This window comes from Anser anser (assembly GCF_964211835.1).
Source record: "Anser anser genome assembly, chromosome: 2".
Classification (NCBI taxonomy): domain Eukaryota; kingdom Metazoa; phylum Chordata; class Aves; order Anseriformes; family Anatidae; genus Anser; species Anser anser.
The window spans coordinates 93,891,777-93,914,311 of record NC_139721.1 but is presented as its reverse complement, the minus strand read 5'-3'; the positions used below and the strand labels follow the sequence as shown (position 1 = coordinate 93,914,311).

At 37.5% G+C, this 22,535-nt stretch overlaps 1 protein-coding gene across 34 annotated transcripts in view; it reads right to left on the bottom strand.

Annotated features, from left to right (window-relative positions):
- Positions 1-22,535, bottom strand: part of CLASP2 (cytoplasmic linker associated protein 2) — a 141,807-nt gene that overhangs the window by 100,459 nt on the left and 18,813 nt on the right. For 24 of the 34 annotated variants that reach the window (XM_083826476.1, XM_083826484.1, XM_083826486.1 and 21 more), the window contains 5 exons: positions 20,964-21,067; positions 17,036-17,127; positions 16,644-16,719; positions 15,371-15,468; positions 9,041-9,111 (listed from right to left, as the gene is read on the bottom strand). In XM_083826476.1, the coding sequence (XP_083682602.1) occupies positions 9,041-9,111; positions 15,371-15,468; positions 16,644-16,719; positions 17,036-17,127; positions 20,964-21,067 (441 nt within the window). Of the gene's footprint in view, positions 1-5,697; positions 5,850-9,040; positions 9,112-15,370; positions 15,469-16,643; positions 16,720-17,035; positions 17,128-17,845; positions 17,975-20,963; positions 21,068-22,535 lie in introns of those variants that run through there. The other 10 variants (XM_083826488.1, XM_083826491.1, XM_083826493.1 and 7 more) reach the window with 5 other exon arrangements.

Sequence of the window (22,535 nt, the reverse complement as noted above, 5' to 3'; positions counted from 1 at the left end):
TTCTTGAAGTATAAGCCTGTGCTATTCATCTTTAAAATATTCTACAACTTCATAGCTGCTCTTTGCTCAGTGGGCATGGTCTCATTACATAGGCTCCCTAAGTCTTTTTCTTTCTTTCTTCACAAGTTTCCTTTGCTTGTACACTGACTATCTACTCTCAATAGCTTTAGTATGTACTAATCCCTTAACGTATTTTAGCGTATTTTAAGCAAATCCCTTAATGTATTTTAAAACAATTATATTTAATATGAAAACGCATTATATTTGGTTAGAATCCACTATGCGTAAATTACAACAACATGAGGTACTTTAGTTCAGAGAAGTGAGAAAAAAGGACCATGGCCTTTGTACCAGTAGCTAAGTCAGTCAAGCAACTGGCACCCATTGAGGAAGGAACCATTTGCAGTAGTTTCAGTACCTAGTTCATTCATACAAACATTTGAGTTTAACTATTTAAATTTCACAATATTAATTAGGAATATACCACCTCACATCAGATCTGAAAAATCGGAAGTGTCTGGCATGCAGCTAGACAGTTTCAGTAGATGCCATTTTTCTTCTGTAAGAAAATCACCTAATCCCCAAATTAAACATTTTACATGCTCTCCTCAATGTTTCTAAGGAGTTTATAAAAAATAAATAAATCAAGTCAATGCTGAAATTTAGACCAAAAATTTCAGACCAACTCTGATTTTAGACCAAAAAATCTGTGCAGAAGTGTTCTTGGCCCTAAAGTTCAATAGCAAACTTTTTATTTCAGAAGTAAATTGCTTTAGAGACTTTTACCAGTTCTACACACAAAATGATCATTGATGGTAAAAGGGTATTTTGGCAAAAATAGATCTACTTAGGTTAATTGCTCGGGTGGCCAAGGAACTTCACGGAGTTCTGGCATTCCACGAAAGCAAAAATATCTAGTTTTAAGACAGCAAGTTTCTCCTCAAGGCTGTTCAAAGTTTTTCTCTGCATCTTTATCCCTTTTCCTGACCTTCCCTGAGGCTCCAACCATCCACAGTTCTGAAGGCTTTGAAATGTTTCACAGTTGAAGAGCAGGATTTTTACAATCAATTAAATACATGTGAACCTATACCATTAAACTGGTAACCACAAAAATCCCATTGCCTATATTCCATACAACTGTACAACTCCTTTGAATTTTAAATTACAGCTACTTCTTGTAAGAATCTACAGATATAGCTGGTTTTCAAAAGCACTAGAAGGCTCTTTCCTGTTTTCCTATAGAAGCATATTTTGATGGAGTTAAGAAAGGAAAGGATGCACAAACCATGAACACAAGTCTTTGAAACTAAGGTACCTTTATAAACATAATATACAGAGTGGAATCTGACTGAGGTGAATGTTATAGCAGAATCCTTACTTCTAAAGAACATAATCTGAAATGATCCAATTATGGCTTAGTTTCTTTTCAGTATTTACAACAGCTAGACTTTATTAAAAATGACATAGAAACAGTAACACTTCATATTTAATAGATAACAAAGATGAACATTACCAAGCAAGGCAAATATCCAATTAGTCATGTGAAAGAATCTTTCAACATCTGTCAAAGAAAATGCTTAGTAGACTATAAATTTCTCCTTGGGCCGTTGGCAATTCTAACACTCATTTCAAAATTTACATTTTTAATATATATACACACAAATTAAAAATGTATATATATTATATACATACATAATATTATATATATATAAAAGCCATAGTCTGGATTAATCAAAGTTGTTTCAAAAAATAGGCTATTAATTGAAACACCAAGAAGGTTTTTTCCCTCCGTATAACTTATTCCTAAAAACAGAAACATACTCCAAAAGCAACTAACACTTCCAGATGCCAAATTAAGCATATCTGGAAACCTTTTCAGTGAATTGTCATGCTTAAGGAAAAAAACAACCTCCACCACAAAACAAAACAAAAATGAAACATCCATACACAAGCTTCCTGAAACTGAATACCAGAAGTTCCTTTACACTTACTGAATTTCATTTAGAAACCAGAAGACAAAACTTATTCATAGTTATTATTCTAGAACTATATATATATACCTATATATAAAAATATATATGTGTAGTTATCACTCTAGAATCCATGGTTCTTTTGCGAAACTAAGTGTATGTTTTCACGTTTGCAACTCCAAGCACTTGTTATTGAGGAAACAGTTGCTTATTTCTTACTGGAAGCTTTTTTAAATTCACACCAGTGTTGAACTTTGCTGTGTTCATCCATTCTATGAGCAGAAATGGTTCCTTTTCATACAGCCCTTGGCTGCTTTACACATTCCCTCCCTCTCCCACTTAGTTGTTTCACTGTTCCACTGTTCTTTTACAGCTACTAGCAATGGTATGCGCACTTTATAGACAAAATGCTACTCAGAACCTATGCTAATCAGTGAGAGTACCATACGACTTTACAGTGAAAAGCTTCCAACTGGTTTGATTCAGAACAGCCATCAAATTCCAACTCACAGCATCTGTCCTTCGTCTCTTAAGCACAGAGAGTAAAGCCATTTCCCAAACCAATGTGCCTACCAGCTGCTAACAATGGAAGAGGAGGAGTGCACAGCAATTAGAGGGAAGGGAGCCAGTGCAGGCACAGTTAGCATGCGTAGAAACAGCCCCAAAGAAGAACAGAAAAGGGAACAAGTGATACATTTCTATTCCCCAGTACCTCCTTCTGCTAGCGTCTAAAATACTTGCTTCAGGAAGCAGCTCTGGAGAGTAGAAAGCATCACAGCTACATCCTGTCCATTTTCTAGGCCGACTGAACAACAAATTTATTACCATCATCCACAGGACCATGTGGGTTTAAAAAGCCTCCACCCTCGCACCAAATGAAGGTAAAGTCATAAATACACACCAAAAATGCAAATACATGGCAATTTTATATATTTAAAAGCAAGCTGTTGTCTGAACCACAACTACAGTTTCTGTACCTTTAACATGTCCATTTTTTTTTCAGTTGAAAGTAAAATATTAAAGCTGGACAGCACTCACATTTTACAGAAAGTACTAATCAGATTAAAGACTTAGGAAGACAGCCTTCCACTCAGAAGAACATAAGGGAATAGAAGATTGTTCTTATACTCTAGCACCATGCATACATTAATGAGGTATTTTGAAAGAAAACAAAACTCATAATTTGATATGCATATGTAGTGAGATACAAGGATGATTCTTACTATATTTACATATAGTTACTAGAACACACAACTAAATCAGTTACATATACTTTATCATTTGAAACATGACAAGTGCTTGAAGTTACGAAACATCATGACATTGTATGTCACTTAAATAAAAATCCAATAAGTAAATTTCTCTCTTTCATCTGTATGATCCAAAATATAACACTCAATATATGCTAGTCCAGCAAGTGTTGGCACCAAATACGTCTGCTTACAAAGCTGATTAGATGCTTTCAGATAGCTCTCAAATACCTTATATCTGGAACTGCAATATTTACTGCATCCGAACAAAACTTCTGCCTAATCTCCGTTTCACGCTTCCTCTCCCTGCCCCAAGTTTTAGGCAGATAATTTTTTCCTTATTTCAATTATCTTCCTGAACTGAGAGCAGGACAGTCCCTTACCTATGAAATAGCAGAGTAGCACAGTGAAGTGAGTGACAACGTGACAAAGCACAGATAGAAGCCACTGAACTACAGGCCATCAAGGGAATGTACAACGCAATGTGCCACCCTGCAAATACCTTTACTACCTCCTAGACATCCTAATCTGTTTATCAACAGATAAGGTCAGAAATGCAACATCTTCTCCAAGAAACAAGAAATCCAGAGCGAGGAACAGTTCTTGACTAAGCTTCCTCAGCAACTCGCGGAACAAACAGGCCTACATTCACATTCACAGAAGTATGTGAAATGCCTTTAAATCAAGCCACTGAATGCTTTCTCATTGGCATGCATTCAGTACAGTGGAAGTAACAATTCAATTGTTTGTGGTCCAGCAAACAATACTGTTTTCTTCCTCTACATGCTCCAAACAAAAAATTGGAGAGCTTGAGACAGTTAACACAGGGATAAACAGAAGACTTGGCTCTTCCCTTTAATCTTCACTTGAGAAATCAGATTAAGATTCAACAACTAAGCACCACATTTTATTTACATTTCTGCTCATGTTCAAGAAAACTGAAAGAATGCCAAAAAGTTAGAACAAGCCAGTGTCTTGCACTCAGGGCAAAATGTTGAAATTATGACCTCTATATAGTACTTCCAAACATACTCCATGCAATTTTACAGCATATCTAGGCAAACCAAATGAAATAAACTAAAATTTCTGTTCTCTGGCCTACCTGCACAGCAGCCTTCAAAACATCAGCCCACCTTCACAAGCAGTAAGTTAAACATACACACTGGCCACAATGAAGCACCATTTTGTCAAGAAAGCCAATTCTCAAAGGCTACTGAATCACTAACCTTCAAACAAATTGTTTCAGGACACTCACAAAACAGAAAATGACTGCTAAACAGGCATATCAATTCAGAAATAGAAGTCAAAACGTTCTCTTAATAGTTCCTAGGGTTTTGTTTTCCCTAACAATTTCATAGCACAATGCCGAAAGACTGAATTCCTTGTAAATGTGGTAAACAACAGTTTTAAGAGAGACCAACAGCTACATAATCATCCTACACACTCTTAATTGTGTCTGGCATTATTGCTCAAAGCTCCCACACAGAACATCAGCTGACTGCCTGAACAGTACTTTGTTCTTAGTGCCTTTGTTAATGACAAATTTAATTATACGGGGAGAGCTCCACAACCACCCTCACTTTATAAACCTCGACCATTACAGAACCACAAAAATCCCATGGCTTTGCCTAGGGAATACAGTTATTCTTCAACAGGCTACAGCTTGCACCCTTGATCTGCAAGTTACCACAATCCATGTTTACATCACAGAGAACCAGGCTGCTTCATGGGAAACAAACACTAAGGAAAACATTGTTAGAAAAGAAATGAGCAACAAAGAGCTTACTTACCCTGACTTCCCTTGCAGCTTGCCGATGACAAATAAAAACATAAACACCAGAAAAGTGCCTGAGTATTTTGAACAGTGCAGCACAGCCTTACTTTTGCTGCTCTGCTCCCTCTGACTCTGTTTCAGCTCCACACAGGCAAAGAACTAAGTGGTGAATGTAGATTTTAAGATGCTTTAGAAGTGGTCTTCTCTAGGATTCCTACTGCTGATGTCTTAGCAAATTCAGATAAAAGGTTTACCTTAATTGTAGTAGTTAAACTTTGTGAGAGAAGCTCTTGCCTTAATTTAAGTGCTTAAACTTTGGAAGAAGAGAGGTTTAAATATTATTTAGGAGTAGGGATGTAATTTGCAAATGCAAAGCCCTCTTCGTTCATCCTAAAACTTGCTTCAAACCCAACGGCAGCTCGTCAAGTTTCTCTGAAAACAACAAGGGGTACAGAGGAAGCCACCGCCACCAGGAGATGGGACATACGTCCAGTTTTAAGGAAGACAGAGGCATGGATCCCGCAGTGCTTCACTGACCTACTTCCAGGGGTTTGTGTAACGAGGCACCGTGCCCGGCCGCGACCCACGCCTTCACCCCACACACAGCCCGGCCCCAGCAGCGAGCCCCCTCCTGCCCGCCCGCACCGCGGGGGGAAGAAGAGGATGAGGAAGGACACGACCCTATGATGGCGCCGTTACTCACCGTCCCCCACCGCCATCATAGCGCGGCTCCCCGCCACCACAGCCGCCGCCCCGCTTCAAAATAGCAGCCCTGCGCTCCGGGCACGGCCCGGCCCGGCCCGGCCCCGACTCTTACAGCGCTCCGCCCCGGGCCCGCCTCGACCCGTCAAGGAGCCGCCCCCCCCGGCCCCCGGGGCTGAAAGGAGCGGCCTGCGGGCAATGGCTGGCCGCGGCCTGCTCCTGCCTCGGCCCCGCGTCGCGCCTGGGGCGCGACGCCATCGCTGGGGTTAAATAATAATAAAGTGTTTCCTCACGATTTGTTGCCTCTTGTCCAAGGGACAGTTTCAAGTTTGGCAGGGGTTGTCGCTGGGAGAGGCAGGAAGCTGGCGGTGGTTGTAAACCGCTCACCTGCAGCAGGGTGGGTGCTCAGTTGGTGAAGGTCCTAAAAACACGCACAAGCGCCTTGAAAAACGGTGTGTGCATCAGCCTGCACACGTCCTCGACTTTCAAACACACTCTAACTGAAAGTAGTGCTTTGCTGCTCCGCAAATTTTCATATTTCAAGATACAAGCTACCACAGGTAACAGCTGAAATTTAAAATTTCAGCCAGAATGTGATGTCACTGTCTCCATAGAAACTCTTGTTTCCACAAAGAAACCAACAAAGGGAAATAGAAAAAAAAAAATCACCACCACCACCACCAAAAAAAACCATAATATGGCAAAACAGATACACACTAGTCCTATGGATTTTTCTTGCCTTTTTTTTTAGGAGAACATAGTAACTTGACTGTATTTTTATCACCTGTAACATAGCTCCCCCATAACTGTGATACTAAAATCGCTGTATCCTATCACATATTTATGAAGCTAACACTATGACACATACCATTTAAATAGGAAAATTGCATGGGTTGAATAGAGACATACAATTTATATTCAGTTTGGATAATTCTGTCTACTGAATGGAGCAAAGTGTAGAGCTCAGTGTTACTATTTTCCCTACTTTTAATTCTACGTCTCAAAATTTACACTACTACCCAACACTGGAGTCGGTTTAAATTCTCTTAGTGAAAACAGTATTTGCAAACCCTAGCCAGCAAGAACAAGTGCTTTTGCAGCTTTGAGATTGGCTGCTGGGTCTGTTTCCATAGAAATGAAAATTCATTTGCTGAGAAATGGGGAGGTGCTTTAAAGAACCTTCCTGGTTTGCAGGGGTATGAACATTTCTGTTGGAGTGGAAGGGCATGACAAGCACTACACGCAAGGCTTGGCATGACAGACAAACACATCCTGATATGATTCTCGTGATACACTGCATTATTATGAATATAGACAAAACACAAGGTTTTACATAGCAGCTAACTCATTCACATAATTCACAGTAAAGAAACTATGTTGGTTTTCACTAGCCACAGCTGACTGCAAGGGAAGATGCTGGAATCAAGAAAGGGGAGAGGGAATCAAAGGTCAGCCAGAGAGACAAGTTATTTGCATGATAGTATTTAAGTTTTTAATAACTAATCAAGCAACAGCACTAAGACTCTGGCCCAGTCCCCTCATTAGGCACAATGCCTTCCATGCTTCTCGCCTGTTGGCTTTCAAAGATCCATTAAATGAAAGCTTCATCAAATGAAAGACAAAGCCAAGATAAAGCACTAACAATAGAAGAATATATTTTCAGTAACATTTTAAAAATAACAGTATAGATGGCTTCAACAGATAAACACAGTTCAACGAAACATACTGAAACAAATGTACTAGAGGGATTCTGTCTCTGGGACCAAAACAGATGGACTTATAGTAACTTTTGCACACAATTTGCTATCTACAAGACAAATTATTTATACCACTGTAAATGAGCACTGACACCTGCATTGTACAGATGAGATAAAATGGCTTAAAGAAAAAGAAACTTTGTCTATTCTCATAAGATACAGACCAAAAGCTCTTAAGTGCTATGTAAACTAGTCCAGCAATAACTATGTTGTATTTATATTTTCATATACATTTAAATTATTTCAACACATTTTTATTCCCTCCTCTAACTTTCTCAGTTCTCCTGAGAACTGCCAACAGAAAACACACATGTAAAATGTATCTTTGAACAGCTCAAACCTATGCGATAGCATGAACTTTAAATGCAAAAACCAATGGTTTACCCTTCCAAAAGGAATAAATCTACAATCTAACAGAACAGTTATGTAAAACATTTTCCTCCAAAATTAACACATATTTTCTTCTATTTTTTTCTATCAGTCCGTACAAATCTACTCTTTTATTCTTCAGGTGTTAAGAACAGCAATGTTTTACTTCAAACCAGAATGCAACATAAAACTCTATTACCTCAAGGAAAAGGTATGAAAACACATTTCTTCAAACCTACAAACTCTTCCATTTTCACACAAACAAGAGAAAGGTAAGAACATTCAAAATGAAAAAGTACATTTCTGTACAATAAGAAATCACATGCATTCCTCAAAATCATAGAATCATAGAAAAAAATCTACTCTTGCACGGTTACTTCTTAGATCTAGCAGAGCCTCTTTTCAGTCAGAATAACTGGTTTCAACAAAAATGAAAACACTCCCCTATAAATCAAAACCCACTGATTGCTTACAGAAGAAAGATAGGAAGCTTTCAAATCCAGTCATATTAAAGCCACTGCTACACCACCGCCCTTGTGATATTATGCAACCTTTTTTCTTAAAGTATACTTTTAAGTAGGAAAGGACGATGGTTTTGCTCTTTCATACTATAAAATACTAACTCAGGAATGCAGTAGGAAGCAACAAGGATTCTTTGCACAACAGGTTTTGTTTTCATGAAACGCACCAAAAAAAGACCTTAAACTCAGTACATTAGAGGGGAATTTTAAGAGGAAGTCTTAACTTAAACATTAAAGTATCTTTGAATGCTGCAATCACCTATCTTCAATTGAGAATTTTATGTATTACAATCATTATTCAACACTTTAAACTGAGAAAAAAATCACATAATACATTCATGACTTGATTACCATTTTCTTTTAGAAATGCTGTAAGATAGGAAAAAGGCTCGTTTGATTTTTTTTCTGCGCATGAATACTCTGCAGCATTCCTGTGTCCTCTACTGAGCGGATGCATAACTTGTTAAAGATTCTCTGCTGGTTTCCGTGCAGTTTCAAAACCTTTTCCAACTGTATTCTGACAGTCCCCAAAACACTTTTGCTAATATAAGTTTGTTTCACTACGTAAATGTCCGATTTTCTTAGTAGCCTTACATATGTTTCTAGTCATCCATTTCACACTGTTAATGCTAGTATTTAAATATTTGTCTTGTGTTAATATAAAGCTGATTATAAACATATGTTCTTTCATACTCACCACTGATGCTACTTAAAATCATAGTTCCAGAGTTTCTTATTTCATCAAATTTTGTGAAGATTGTTTGCAACCTGTAAAGAAAAACAAATTATATGTATGTGCGCGTGTATATTTACGTCTCTGAAATCTCCCAGGTTACTGGTAAAAACAGAACTTAGTTTAATATATATAAAACAGTAACACAGAATATACAAGGTATTATGAATATCTAGAAACAATTTCCAAAGGACTCTTCTTCTTAAGTTAGTTGAGCATCTTCTCGCAAATGCACATAAAGCTAAGCCAAGTCAGTGAAGAATAAAACTGAGCATCATTATTAACATTATTAAATATAATGAAAATTCAGAAGTACAGGTTCAGTAGTGTTACACAGTGACTTCAGAATGGCAGTGATATTACCCTATTTATACACAACACTGTAAGGAAACAATTTGAACTATATAATGCTTAAGTGAACAAAATAGAGATCACTATTTAATTTGTTCTGTGACAATTATAAATTTTATCAAGACCTCAGCTTTGTTATGAAAATATTTTTGAAGTGGCTTGTGCCTCCACTGAAAAAGAGAAAATACTTTTTTCTAAACTTAAGGTACACTAAACACTTCAGTTATGTTCAACACTTACCACTGATTTAAACACTCACAATAAAAAACACACTGCAAGTGCTTAGCTGAATGTAAATAGAAAAATAAATAAATAAACAAATAAAATAAAAAATATCCATATCCACATTTTCAGTCTGGTCCCACGTGGTAGAAAATGCTATTCAAGCAAGAAAGCTGGCCAAACCTGAACGGCTATTTCTCATCACTTCTGCAGAAAATGAAGTAAAAGTAGTGTCTCACAGACAAAAATTTGACCAACAGACTAGCAGTGGGTTTGTACTAACATAGTAAGTTGTTCAGCTGCAAACAATTGAGAATACTTCCTTACATTTCTCCAAAGACTTTTCTGCATCTTAGGCTACTCAGCATATGGTAACATCTAACATGCATGTGAATTTTTAGATACAAAACTAGCAGGATTGAATCCTGACCTTAAGCACATAGTTATCAACTATAAACCGCATGACGGTCTGCAACTCTCTAAGTGGATATAGCTCAGCTACATTACGAGGACTAGAAGCTATATTATCTGATTCAAAATTTGCTAAAAGAACAAATATTGAATGGCTCTATTTAGAGCTCACAATCCAAACTATTTTAAGACAAACTGGGAAAACCAAAAAAGAACAACGCTTGGGTATAAAAATTCTCATAGCACAGCAGAAAAGAGCAAAGTCAAAGAATCATAGAGCCACAGAATCGTTTAAGTTGGACAACACCCTTAAGATCACCAAGTCTAACCATCAACCAACACTGCTTACCCCTTTCATTCACCTGAAACTCCTTTATCTACTAATAAAGGATATAATAAAATCATGAAATGTAGCCAGAAAGCAATATGAAAAGCCTCAGCATTTCCCCACACTTTCAAATGCTTCAGTGCTCTCAACATGTTAGTTTTACTTTCCAAATATTTGAAAGCAATTTGCTGGAGAGCAGACTTTGTCATGTATTCAACAGGCCCACAACCAAAACATCACATTAGCTTAGAATTCCACAGGAAGGCCTACCTTACTTCAAATGTCTAAACAAACAAAAAAAAATTTAATTGTGTAATTGAATAATCCGTAACACAAACCAGCAGTTACTCTACCATTTCAGCTTATCTCAAAGCCATCTATAACTTCATAGTAGTTTGCATAATCTTCTCCTAATGTACTTGTCAATCTTCTCCTTGGAACCTCTCCCTTTTGTGCTGCAGTTGCATTTACAACCATTGCAGCCACAGCAAATCGTCTGAAATAGTGGCAATTCATAAATGTCAGACTACACTGCCTTAATATTAAACCTTAGTCTTTTCATTAAAAGGTTGATTTGTAAAGCAAAGGCAATTTATACTGTAATGTATTTTTTGCATTTAGACTTCAAAAAGTAAAACTACAGCTATTGCATTAAATGCTTTCAGGGTACCAGTATTCACTAATCACATGTGGAAACCCATTAACGTGCAACATGCTTCCAAATGTATGAAGGATCAGACAATACACATAGTAATGTACTATGCTATCTTACTTTATTAAAAGGAAATCAAGGCAATTGCTACATATGTGCAAAATTAAGTATTTTAACTGTTTACCAGAGACTACGAGTTCCCCTCAACACTACTGGATTCCATACTGAACACTGCATTACCAGTCTGCCCAGTTAGTAAGGACTTAACACTATGTGTGAAACACTGAAGCTGTTATCTTGAGAAAAACTGAACATCAACACTATAGAGATTAAGAGATTTCCATTAAAATTTCCCCTTGTTTTTCTATATCCTGTTACATTGATGGCATGCTGTGTACATGTACACACACACACACTCCCTCCTCCCCACTTTGGAGAATTTGAAAGAAAAAGTATTTCCTGCTCTTTTGAACTTAGTTATCAAAAAATACTTTAATGAGCATTTTAAATTGAAGAGAAAAATGAAATGCTTCCTTATAAATACATTATAATAATACATAAATTGCTTCGCACTCTGGGCAAAATATCTGACAAAGTAGTAACCAGGAACATTCAGTAACAGATTTGTCAACACTCAAAGCTATGCAGTCAGTGGTGCAGGCTGGAGAACACCATGGTACTGCCACTCCTGAAAGCTTACAATCACATCTTTCTGACTTCAGACACATTCTCTATAGTATAGACACAGCGTGAGCTGGCATACATTTCCCTTTACTTCCTCATTTGGAAAAAAAAAAAAAAAAAAACCTCGCAGACACATGTCTACATCTGGACACACAGATGGACCCTATCTACAGTATGAACTAGACAGACAAGTAGAATGTGCATACCACACAAAATGTAGCATTCATAAATGCATCCTGTAAAGTACATAACATATCAAAATATCAAGTTGTGGCCTTAGACACAAGAGCTCTCTAAAACAAATAAACGTGTTTATATACATTTATGTTTCTCAGGTAATGGTGGGAAAAGCTGTCGGATGACTTCCTGAAAACTCTTAAAAGGCTTTTAACACTCAGACCTAGCAACTGCTGCTCTCCTCCAGATCTACATGTACTAGTTCTATTCATGGAAGATCAGCTACACATGTTCCATACTGTAAGAAATTCCGTTTGGCTCAAACAGAACAAAAACTGTTCAATATTCTTGGCTCTTAGAACAAGAAATACCATATGCACTTTCAGTATTCACAAATATATTAACACTAATGCTTACAGGCCCCGTACCAAAGACTGTCAATCCTCTTTGGCAGCAACTTTAACTAAAGGTGAAACACAACATCCAAATCTCCAGCCACTGATTTGATACTGATTTTTTGAGCAATGTGCTTCAGGCCAAAATTAAGGTATTGTTCTGAGATTTATAAGTTAAAAAACAATACATGGAAAGAGGAACTCACTGGTTTCAGTCACAAACAGAAATTCACAAATTAATCTCTATGAAAGAATAAGACTGCACTGAAGAAAAATAGAGATAGTAGCAAGTAGAGTTGAAATACGAAAGTGCAACTCCATCTTCTTTTATTGACCATCTAGACTCCTATACAGGTCCAATTATGCTTCTCTAGAAAATCCAATATTTTCCACAAAGGCACACCTACCAGGTGCAAATTATAAAGACTTTTTAACCTAGTATTATTAAACTACTAACTACATTTGGATTTATATAGACGCAACATGCTTACACTATTTGCATATTTAAGGAAGTTGACTGATTTCTCTAAACAATGCTTGATGACTTTCCTTCCCTTCAGCAGACATGAGCTCTCATTTTTAGAGCTTTAGGGCAGAGTGCACTCAAGCAGCAACACACAGACTTCTCATGTGTCAGTTGTTATGTAAACTGGACAAGCCTACATTCTATTAAATCACATGTACCAAATACTGAAGTAATGGTGCTAGTATTTACATTTACGCACCATTTTAATGCACTGTCACAGTGAAAGAGCTGCAGTGTGGTTCTTTAAGGCTGACCTGAACAACTGAAAACAGCTGTGTCTGAATTACAGATTATCTGTAATACTTAAAATCCTTAAAACCTACCCAGATACACAAATATGAACATAAATTCCCCTCAAAACAACAGCAAGATGATGCCATAAATCAAGCTGCTTCACACACCATAGCTCCTGCATATCCACACAAAAAGTTTAATGCATCTAAGTGAAGGGAGAACTTCTGACAGAGAATGGGGAAGAAACCTCTTAAAGTGGGTCTGCCTGTGAAGGAGCAACAGTCTGAGACAGAGCTAATCCGTCTTTCCTGAGCTTTGTCAGGTACCTTGTTACTGCATTAAGAAGAAGGAAGAGACTAAAGGACTTCTACTTTCTGACAGTGCTAGGGATGGAGACTTGTAGCTTTGTGCAACAACTCAAGTATATCTTATCTCCCCCCTTCCTCCCAGCCTGAAGACTACTTTAAAGGACACAGCACTGAGCCTCAGCTCATGTATTATTTTACACTGGCCTTGATGTCAGGTGTGAAACTGCTGAGATTCAGTGACAAGAACCAGTTTGACATGCACCAAGTACAACCTTGCTTGTTTAAGTAAATGAAAATGGTAAAACTGTGCTTGCTTTCAGAGCGCAGGGAATTTTATACTCAAATGGTTCAGGCAGTAGGAATAAGAAGTTAACCACTATTGCAAGTAAATTAGAAGCTGTTGATTACCCTGAGGAGAAAAATCTCCTATGGTGTTTAATCCTATTTGGATCCCAAGATTTACTTACTTTGTATTGCATGGAAATGTGAACAGGATAAGTGCTGAACCTAAATGTATGATCAGACCCAACACTCTTAGGACAGACAAAAGCTTTTGTTATCTGCATTCTTCTGCTCTGATATATTATGACTTTCTCTGATACAATTATCTGCTGCAGAACTGAATTTTTGAAATTGTACTAATAATATAGCTTAAACTTCTGTGGTAACCACACAGTCATTTCACACTACAGTACTGTGACAATCATTAAATAGAAAGGAATGAGTATGTATGACTTCTCATTCCTAGAGGCAGGGAAAGCATTTGATCAAAGAGGCTGAACTCTGCCTGGCATGTGAAATAGTAAATTCAACGCCATTCTCCTATTACAGTATTTCAGTACCCTATAAATTATCATTAAAAACTAAGGCTAATAATTTTTAGAGGGGTCTCACGAGTCACAGAATCCATTCTGATATTGTCTAACCCCACATAATAGATACATTCAGTTTTCTCAATATCAAGAAACATGCTGAAGACTCCGAGTAAAATGATATGTTAGTTTGTAATAGGCTAACATTTTTAAGAAGTGTAAATAATTTTAGTAAGGAATTATAAAGATTTTATTGTATAAACAGTCTTTCCCACCAAGTACAATTTCAAGCTCTACCTAGTTTTCTTAAAGAAACAAATCCTTACAAGAGTAGCAAGAAGACAATGGCTACTTTTATTTCACATAAACTAAGCTACAAACAACACCGACCAGCCTTTAAAGAATTGCTCTTCAGAAAGAAAAACTACTGATGAAATAAGCATTTTCAGATTTTTATTTCACCTTTTGCAAGAAATATCCAGTGTCCTGTGACAGCATGTGTATGAGATCAGCTTATACTCCTTTTGAATACTCCTTTCTCAGCAAATCCCAGAAATTTCAGTTTCAGAATTGGAAAGTAGGTACGCTGAAAAGCAGCTCTCTCTTATCTAACTGTGGCCCATAAGCAAACCTCTATTGTGGAAAGGGTTGTTCTGATGTAATTAGCAAGAAGCAAGAGAGGATATTTCTTTATTATAACTATCTTCAAGAAAGTAATAGCTTGTTGCATATTTGCCATACTTTCATCTCACTCTCACGCATGTAGGCACACTTCTCTCACACGCGCACAACGCATGAAAAGGATTGATTTAAGTTATTCAGTTGTGACTCTATACATTCAGGCTAAATACCAACTCCAGAATAAGGAACAAGATGCATACATTCAAGTATTTTCCAATTATTTCCCCAGTGTTCACTGTAACTCCCCACAACATACAGCATATATTTGCATAATTTTGAAACATTTTTCTACTATTCACCAGCTCTCAGCTTCTCTTAAAACCAGGGTATTTTAACTGGTGAATATTAGACTGCATTGAGCTATAAACGTATGCCTCTTCCAAGCAGGAAAGACAGTATCAAAAGAAAGTCAGAAACATTAGTAACATCACTAAGTTTTTAGTAAGTTTTAAGTTCTGACAAAAACCAGGAACAGAATGGCTCAGGATAATAAAATGAAAACAACTAACTCACCTTCCAGGAGGAATTCCTCTCTTCGTAAGATCTATTCGTACTTTCTCTCCCACATGTCTATAAATCTCTACAATGGCTAGTATGGCAGCATCTCTCACCTGTGAATGCCAAATTTAAATTATTCATTTCTGGATTACAGAAACCTAAACAGCATTTTGCTGACAGCTCACTTATCTTCCAATCGGCCTGCACACCAATTCATTTCACAGAACGGTTGAAACAGTGAGAATGGAAAGGAAATACAACTGTTATTTCAACATGGTATTTGTTCCAAGTTGGAGTATCTCCAGATGGTAAATGAAAAATCCTAGAAATAACAGCTCTAGAGGGAATTTCTGGGAATGACATGAAATAAGAATAATATTTATCAAAAATGTGCTTTATTTAGGACCCTATCATACTAGGCAACACTTCCAAAAGTTAGTCCCTGCACTCAGTCTTGATACTTCATCTTGCCTTCATCTCTTTCTACAAGCAGTGAGGCCGTTCTGTAAAACTAGGTGTCTGACTGCCCACAAGAGTGGGCCAAAGTTACCAGCATTTCCTGTACTTCCTTCATAAGCAATTAGGTAGTATCACAAAAGCACAAGAATAGGAGTAAGACAAGATAGGGTAAGGGTTAAGAATAGTTAAAGCAAAGAGACAGCTTGCCTTTTACAAAAATATAAAACATAGTCATCAAAACAAAAACTGCCAAAAATGCATGTTAGTAAATGCCATTATTCTCTATAAAGATTTTCTGGAATTATTTTGGTATTTTTCTTTGTAACAGTCTGTATTAAAACCACAACCACTCTATCAAGATATGAACTACATCTTCACTAATGATAAACAAACAAGACAAATTCTTAACTGATTTTCTCCAGAATAGAGCAATGCTATGGTACATAGAGGAGACAAGGACTTTGCTGCATCAAGAAAATAAGCATAAAGACCTCTTCCGTTTATTTGCCCATCTCCTACCACTGCTGCCTTCTTCCTTTCTGTATTCTTAGTATTCTTTCTCAGACGCAACTTTAGAAAAATCAAGAGACTGATTCCATTCAAAAGTTTTCTGAAGCTCAACATATGTAACCATTACGACTATATCTTGATTTTCACTTCAGATGTTTTTGCTTATTTAAGCAAATTTTTAACTACAGTCCCATAGAAAAAAAATGATCTGTTGTATACAAGCAAGCCTATCAGCTTTTCTTAAATGCCTACATTTATTTTGCATTCAATTTTCTCAAACTGTAGTTGCTGAAGCACCAGGAAGTAACAGAATGCTTACCTGGCTATTTGAGTCACCAAACGCTGCACACAGATGCGGTACTAACTTGCTGAGGCTTAATGATTGTGCACCATAACTGAAAAAAAAAATGAAAAGAAATTCTTTTTCTGGAAGAAAATCAGAAAATGAACTTTTAGCTTATCATTGATAAAATACAAACTTATATTAATCAAGCTTCATCTCTCTCTTAATAGTCCTTTGTCTATTTTTAAATCAGACACAAATATTATACCTTTAGTCTTTCTTTATGAAAGCTTGCAGGTAAAGTTGTTCAACTTTTCCTATTTATTACTTTAATTGAATCAGACTTCCTAAAGTGTTAGTTTCAGACAAAATAGGAGATTCAGAAAAAGAATAGAATCCTTATGTCTCCATAGAAACAAAAAGCTTACATGTTTAAGGTTGCAATAAGACACAAACACACTCCTTCTCGGGATCGGTAATTCTTGTGTTTAAAGCCAACAGCAAGGTGTTCCCAAATGTACTATAAAACAGAAATAATTGTCTTTCATTACCAGGAGCACAATATGATGTAATTCTATCCATTTTCTATAATTACATTAATAACAGTTACAAAAAAAAAAAAAAAAAAAGACAGGTCCACTGGAAAAGTAAAGGCACTTTGCAGATAAAATTAAGTTATAGAATGTACAGCATGAAACATGATACAGATTATTCTTATGCCAAAACAATTTCTAAAAGTGTTCATCACAAATCTAGCTATGTATTTTTATTGCACGAGAAATGGCTTTAAAAAATGCAGAATTGGTACAGTTAATAAACACAAAACAAATGTTAACATTTTCAAACTACTGACTCAAGCAGAAGTTGCTATATTCTTTTGGCTTCTCATTGCTTCCCTGCCAAAATTTCCTCTCATCCATTTTAGCTCGTGCTTATCCATACTCCTGCTGTCTACTTCTCTTCTACTTTTAATTTACTTCTTCATTTTTCAGTTATTTCTTGCCAATTCATTCTAGCTTCTTCGCTTCCATTTCCGTTATGATTTCATTTCTCCTTTTGTGCTGGTGTCGCATCCTGTAGTATAATTCTCTGGCTCGCTAAACCCTCGTTTACCTTCTTGCACCTTTGTTTTCCATTGCCTGCCTTTATCCTTTCACTGCACAGTTTATCCGTTTACCTTTCAATTTCCTTGTCGTTCTCTAGCTGAATAGAGTGTAGAGTGTAAACGCGAAACTTACGAGACTTGGAATTCTCAGTGGTGTCTCAGAGTAGATGCACAGAGTCAAACTGCAACTCCCCCAGCTGCACTGCTGCCATTACAGCCTCCGTCAGCTCTCAAGCAGAGCATCCAAGGGGTGTGTTGCTTAGCAATGGCTGCACACTGGCAATGGCACAGTTCGCAGCAGCGCAGGCACCACCCTCCTTCCTACCCTGGGAGTGCTGCAATTGCGATGTATAGTGACTACATAAAATCTTTCAGATACAAATGGTTGCAACTGTATTTGCCTTGCCAAAAGAAAAACAAATGCACACAAACAGCTACTGATAACAAAGCAGGCAGCGTTAGGAGCAGGGAACACTGCATCCTCTTTATTAAAGAAGGAGCACACTTCACAGCAGATGTAAGATTTTCCAGCTAGAGCCTACTTGATCACTTTGACCCATCTGTGGTTTCTTGTTTGTCTTATCCTACATTACATTCAGAGAAAACAAGCCTCAGATAAGTAGAATATAGCTTGCTGAAATTACACAGCTTAACAATAAAGAACAGGATCTTATGAAAGAAAACATCCCTCCACTTAAGCCACTGTCCAGGACAAATGTGAAAAAAGGAAATCTCCATGGTAGGTGTACAAAAATAAAGCCAGAGAGGCAACTGCAGAGTATGGAAATAAACAAAGCAGGCTGAAAAGAAATTTAGTCTTTCACTAAATTAAGCCTTTAACTTTAAAAACTGAATTCATCTAAACAGAGAAATTCAAATGGCTTCTCAGAAATTTCAGCTCTCATGTCTCGCTAGCAACAGTTGATGCCAACCTTCTTTTATCCTATTCATGCACTTATACCAGCTCAATTCATATTTTGAAGGGTTCCTGCCCATGTACAGCTATGTCTAGCTCTTAAAAAAAAAAAAACAAACAAAAAACAACTAAACAACACAACAACAAGAAAAACCCAAACACATTTAAAACAAGAAAAAGGAACTGACAACAGGACAAATTAAGTACTATTCAAAAACACACTGGAACAGACCAGAGGAGATGATCAGGAAGATCAGGAAGATACAAGTCTTATCCCCAAAAAAAGATTCCACCCAGCTCTTCCAAAGGGATGTTTCTCTGCAGGAAAGGAAGCCTAAAACTCTGTATTTCAGTGTTGGAGGCACAGGAAAGACTTCTCTGTTTTGGTCCCTGCTGTGAGGATGATAGAAGCTTTTCATCCAATTTTTTCATGACACATAAGATGTCTTGAGACAGACACCTGACGCTGGGTTTCCCCCACCCTAGGGGAGTTACCAGAAGAGCCATGCCTTCCCTTATTTATGCATGCTGTTCCTTGGACCCCATGAATCTTGTATTCTTTCCAACACTGCAGGAAAGCTTCAAAGGGGATGGAAGCTTCCTTCTATCATAGAATCACTGAATCACAGAATATTCTGAGTTGAAAGGGACCCTTAAGGATCACAGAGTCAAGCTCCTGACTCCACACAGGACCATCCCAAAATCAAACCCTATGTCTGAGAGTGTTGTCCAAACACTTCTTGAACTCCGACAGGCTCAGTGCCGTGACCACTGCCCTGGGGAGCCTGTCCCCGTGCCCAACCACCCTCTGAGTGAAAAACCTTTCCCTAACACCCAGCCTGACCCTCCCCTGTCACAGCTCCATGCCGTTCCCTCGGTTCCTGTCACTGTCCCCAGAGAGCAGAGCTCAGCGCCTGCCCCTCCGCTCCCCTCGTGAGGGAACTGCAGGCTGCCATGAGGCCTCCCCTCAGCCTCCTCTTCTTGAGGCTGAAGTACAGCCTCACAACAAAGGCTCTCTTCAGAAACTGAAAGATGGACCAGTAATCCAGAGCTCATTCGCGAGGAGGGCCTATCGGCCTATCGCAAAGAATCACAACACTCTTTATCAGTGATTGTTTTAAGAAAGGTGTATCCAAGATGCTATGCATTTATCCGAAGCCTGTTACTGTAGAGGTAGGTGTACTTTCAGGTCTGTAAGCAAGGTACTTCAGAGCATCTTGGTACATGAACTTGTCGCTTGCGAGTGACTTGCACTTAGGCATGAAATAAATGCCATGTCTCTTGTCAATGAATACGATCAAAACTGCAACCCATCAACAGATAAAGGCTAGGCTTTATGGATGACACTCTGATGCCTAAATCCCACTCAGATCTGTAGGTTTCTATACTTGCTTAACATGCAACCTGTTTTTACTAGCAGGCAAACGAAGCAACCACAAACAATTTTCTAACTGCAAATGAAGTTTGCAAAATCATATTCCTTGTGCTCAAACATTCAAATTTGTATCTATGAATAAACAAAGCCAGGAACTAGCAAGCAAAAGAACTTCGTTTTGGTGTCCCCCCCCCCCCCCAAAAAACAAAACAAAACAAAAAAAAAAAAACAAAGAGACACTCCCTATTAACTTCTGCATTTAAACTCAGAAACAGATCTTTTAAGAAATTCAGAACTCAAAGAACACTTCCTACTGACAACCAGGCTCCCCAGAGTTACACATAATATCAGTCCTCAAACAATGAAGTCCTGTTAAACAATCTTATGAGTAGATATATCTATATTTAGCACTTGGAAGCCACCCAATGCTAAGAACTGTGAAAAGGTTTGCTTAATTCGAACTTCAACATAAGAAACAAGGCAGAGGGCAATTTATCCCCATCTCAGTTTGTCAAAGGTTCACACGTATGTTTGTCATACATTTAGAAAGCCAGATTTTCTATGTTAAAATGCACCATCTCAACTGTTGGACTACTAAGTGTCAGGCACAAAGTAAATTTTAAAATAAATTCTGAGCAAAATAAACTTACTTATTCCCATTTTGCAATCACAGATCCAGTAGGTTGTTTCAAGCATCCTTTAATTAACAAAGTCCTGCCACATGACATGACAACATCTACTCAAAATTTAGGTATGATATGCATAACCTGCACAATTGTGCTGTGCCAGGTTTTTATCTTCAGCTGAACAATGCATCAGTGTTAATCCATTAAGAATGCCTTTAACGTTTACACCATTAACAGTCACCATAACATTGTGACATATTCAAAGTCAAGCTCATGCATAAGTAAAAAGCTCAATGGAGGCCTATATCTGAATCTCTATAAAGTGAAAGCATACCATGGGTGTAGCTGTCTCATCCATCAGTTTCAGTATGAGATTCTGTGCTTGCTCTCGAACTTGGTCTTTGGCATCTCCCAAGCGATCTATCAAAGGCAGGAGAACTGCAGAAGATAAAAAAAAAAAATGAAACACTTACCCAGTAAAGATTTTGTAATACTGAAGGACAGTTCCTTAAACACGTTTAAAATATACCTTATTAAAAAATAAAAGCTGACTGTAAGACGGTCAAAACATTTTCAACTCTGACATGTATTTCTGAATATGTTACAAAACGAACAACAAATGCATTGAACTGAAATAAAAGAACACAGCATTTTCCAACAGGCTGAAGAAAATAAAGCTTTCTGTCTTAAAAACTGTATGAATGACGACTTCCATTTAATCTTCAAAAACTATGCCAGCAGCTTCTGAATGTCTGACTTTTCTGAAAAATAATGCTAAGACCTGGGGAGTAGTGGGGAGAGGTAAAGAATAGGATAGGACAAAGAACTACTTCCAAATCATTGGGATTTTGCTATTTAATTACAAAAATTTTAAATGCTTTAAATTTTCCTGTTCACTTAGAGTATCTTGTGGAAACTCATCCTTCCTTCAGTAAAAGTTACTATTTCAAAACAAGTGTCCTCCAATACTATTTAACTAAAATTATTCAAGAGTTGATGACTTCACATCCTAGAGATTAGAACTCACTAAAAATGAAAGGACTTGCCAAATCTTTGATTTGCTTATCCACAGAGAAAAGTTTTTAATTGCAGCTGATAAACAAATTAATGCTATATGATCTTTAGAAAAGCTATCTGAATGAATGCTGAGACCAGCATTGTGCAAGACATCTTGCTATACTGGTTCCCAGTTCTCTGTATGGTGCCTACATGCACACTTTGTGAGATTCTTCCCCACAGTGCTTTCAGTACAACTTCTTGAAAACAAGCAGCAATGACACTGAGCACACTGCTTTTTGACAGGGATTACAAGTAATGGGAAACTGGTGGAGATGTCATCTCCCACTTAGCTCCCATGGGACAGTGCTTTTACAGTCACTATCAGTACCTGAAACACCACTTGGAAAAATCAGTGTCATGGGCTAACAGTACCTGTTAACAGCTCAGCCTTCTGTATGAGCTTTTGTTTCTGATCTGATTCACAGATTTCTAAGAGCTGAAAGTATCAGAAAGGTAATTCTAGCTGGAACTCTTACTCAACGCAGATCACAACACCCAGCCTGTAGTTCTCCTCCAAATTAGTATTCTAGTCAAGCAGGGGCAAAGTTTTTAATTACCGTGCCATTTACTTCAAACTTTGAAAACTAGCCTAACATTCCTAATATTTACCACAAGTCTTTTGGGGACTCTCTCATATTCCACCACCAGTTAAAAAAGTTACAGGTAAAATCACCTTTTGCTGCTTTTGGTGTTACATTTCTGAACACCTGAGAGTAGTTGACAGTTATTTTTTGTTTGGTCCCTCTCTCAGCTGCTGACTGCTATTCAGCTCACAGAAGAAATAACTCTATCACCCTGCATTTTGAAAGGGAAATCTGAAAGAATTGTAATAGAACTTGATGATTAT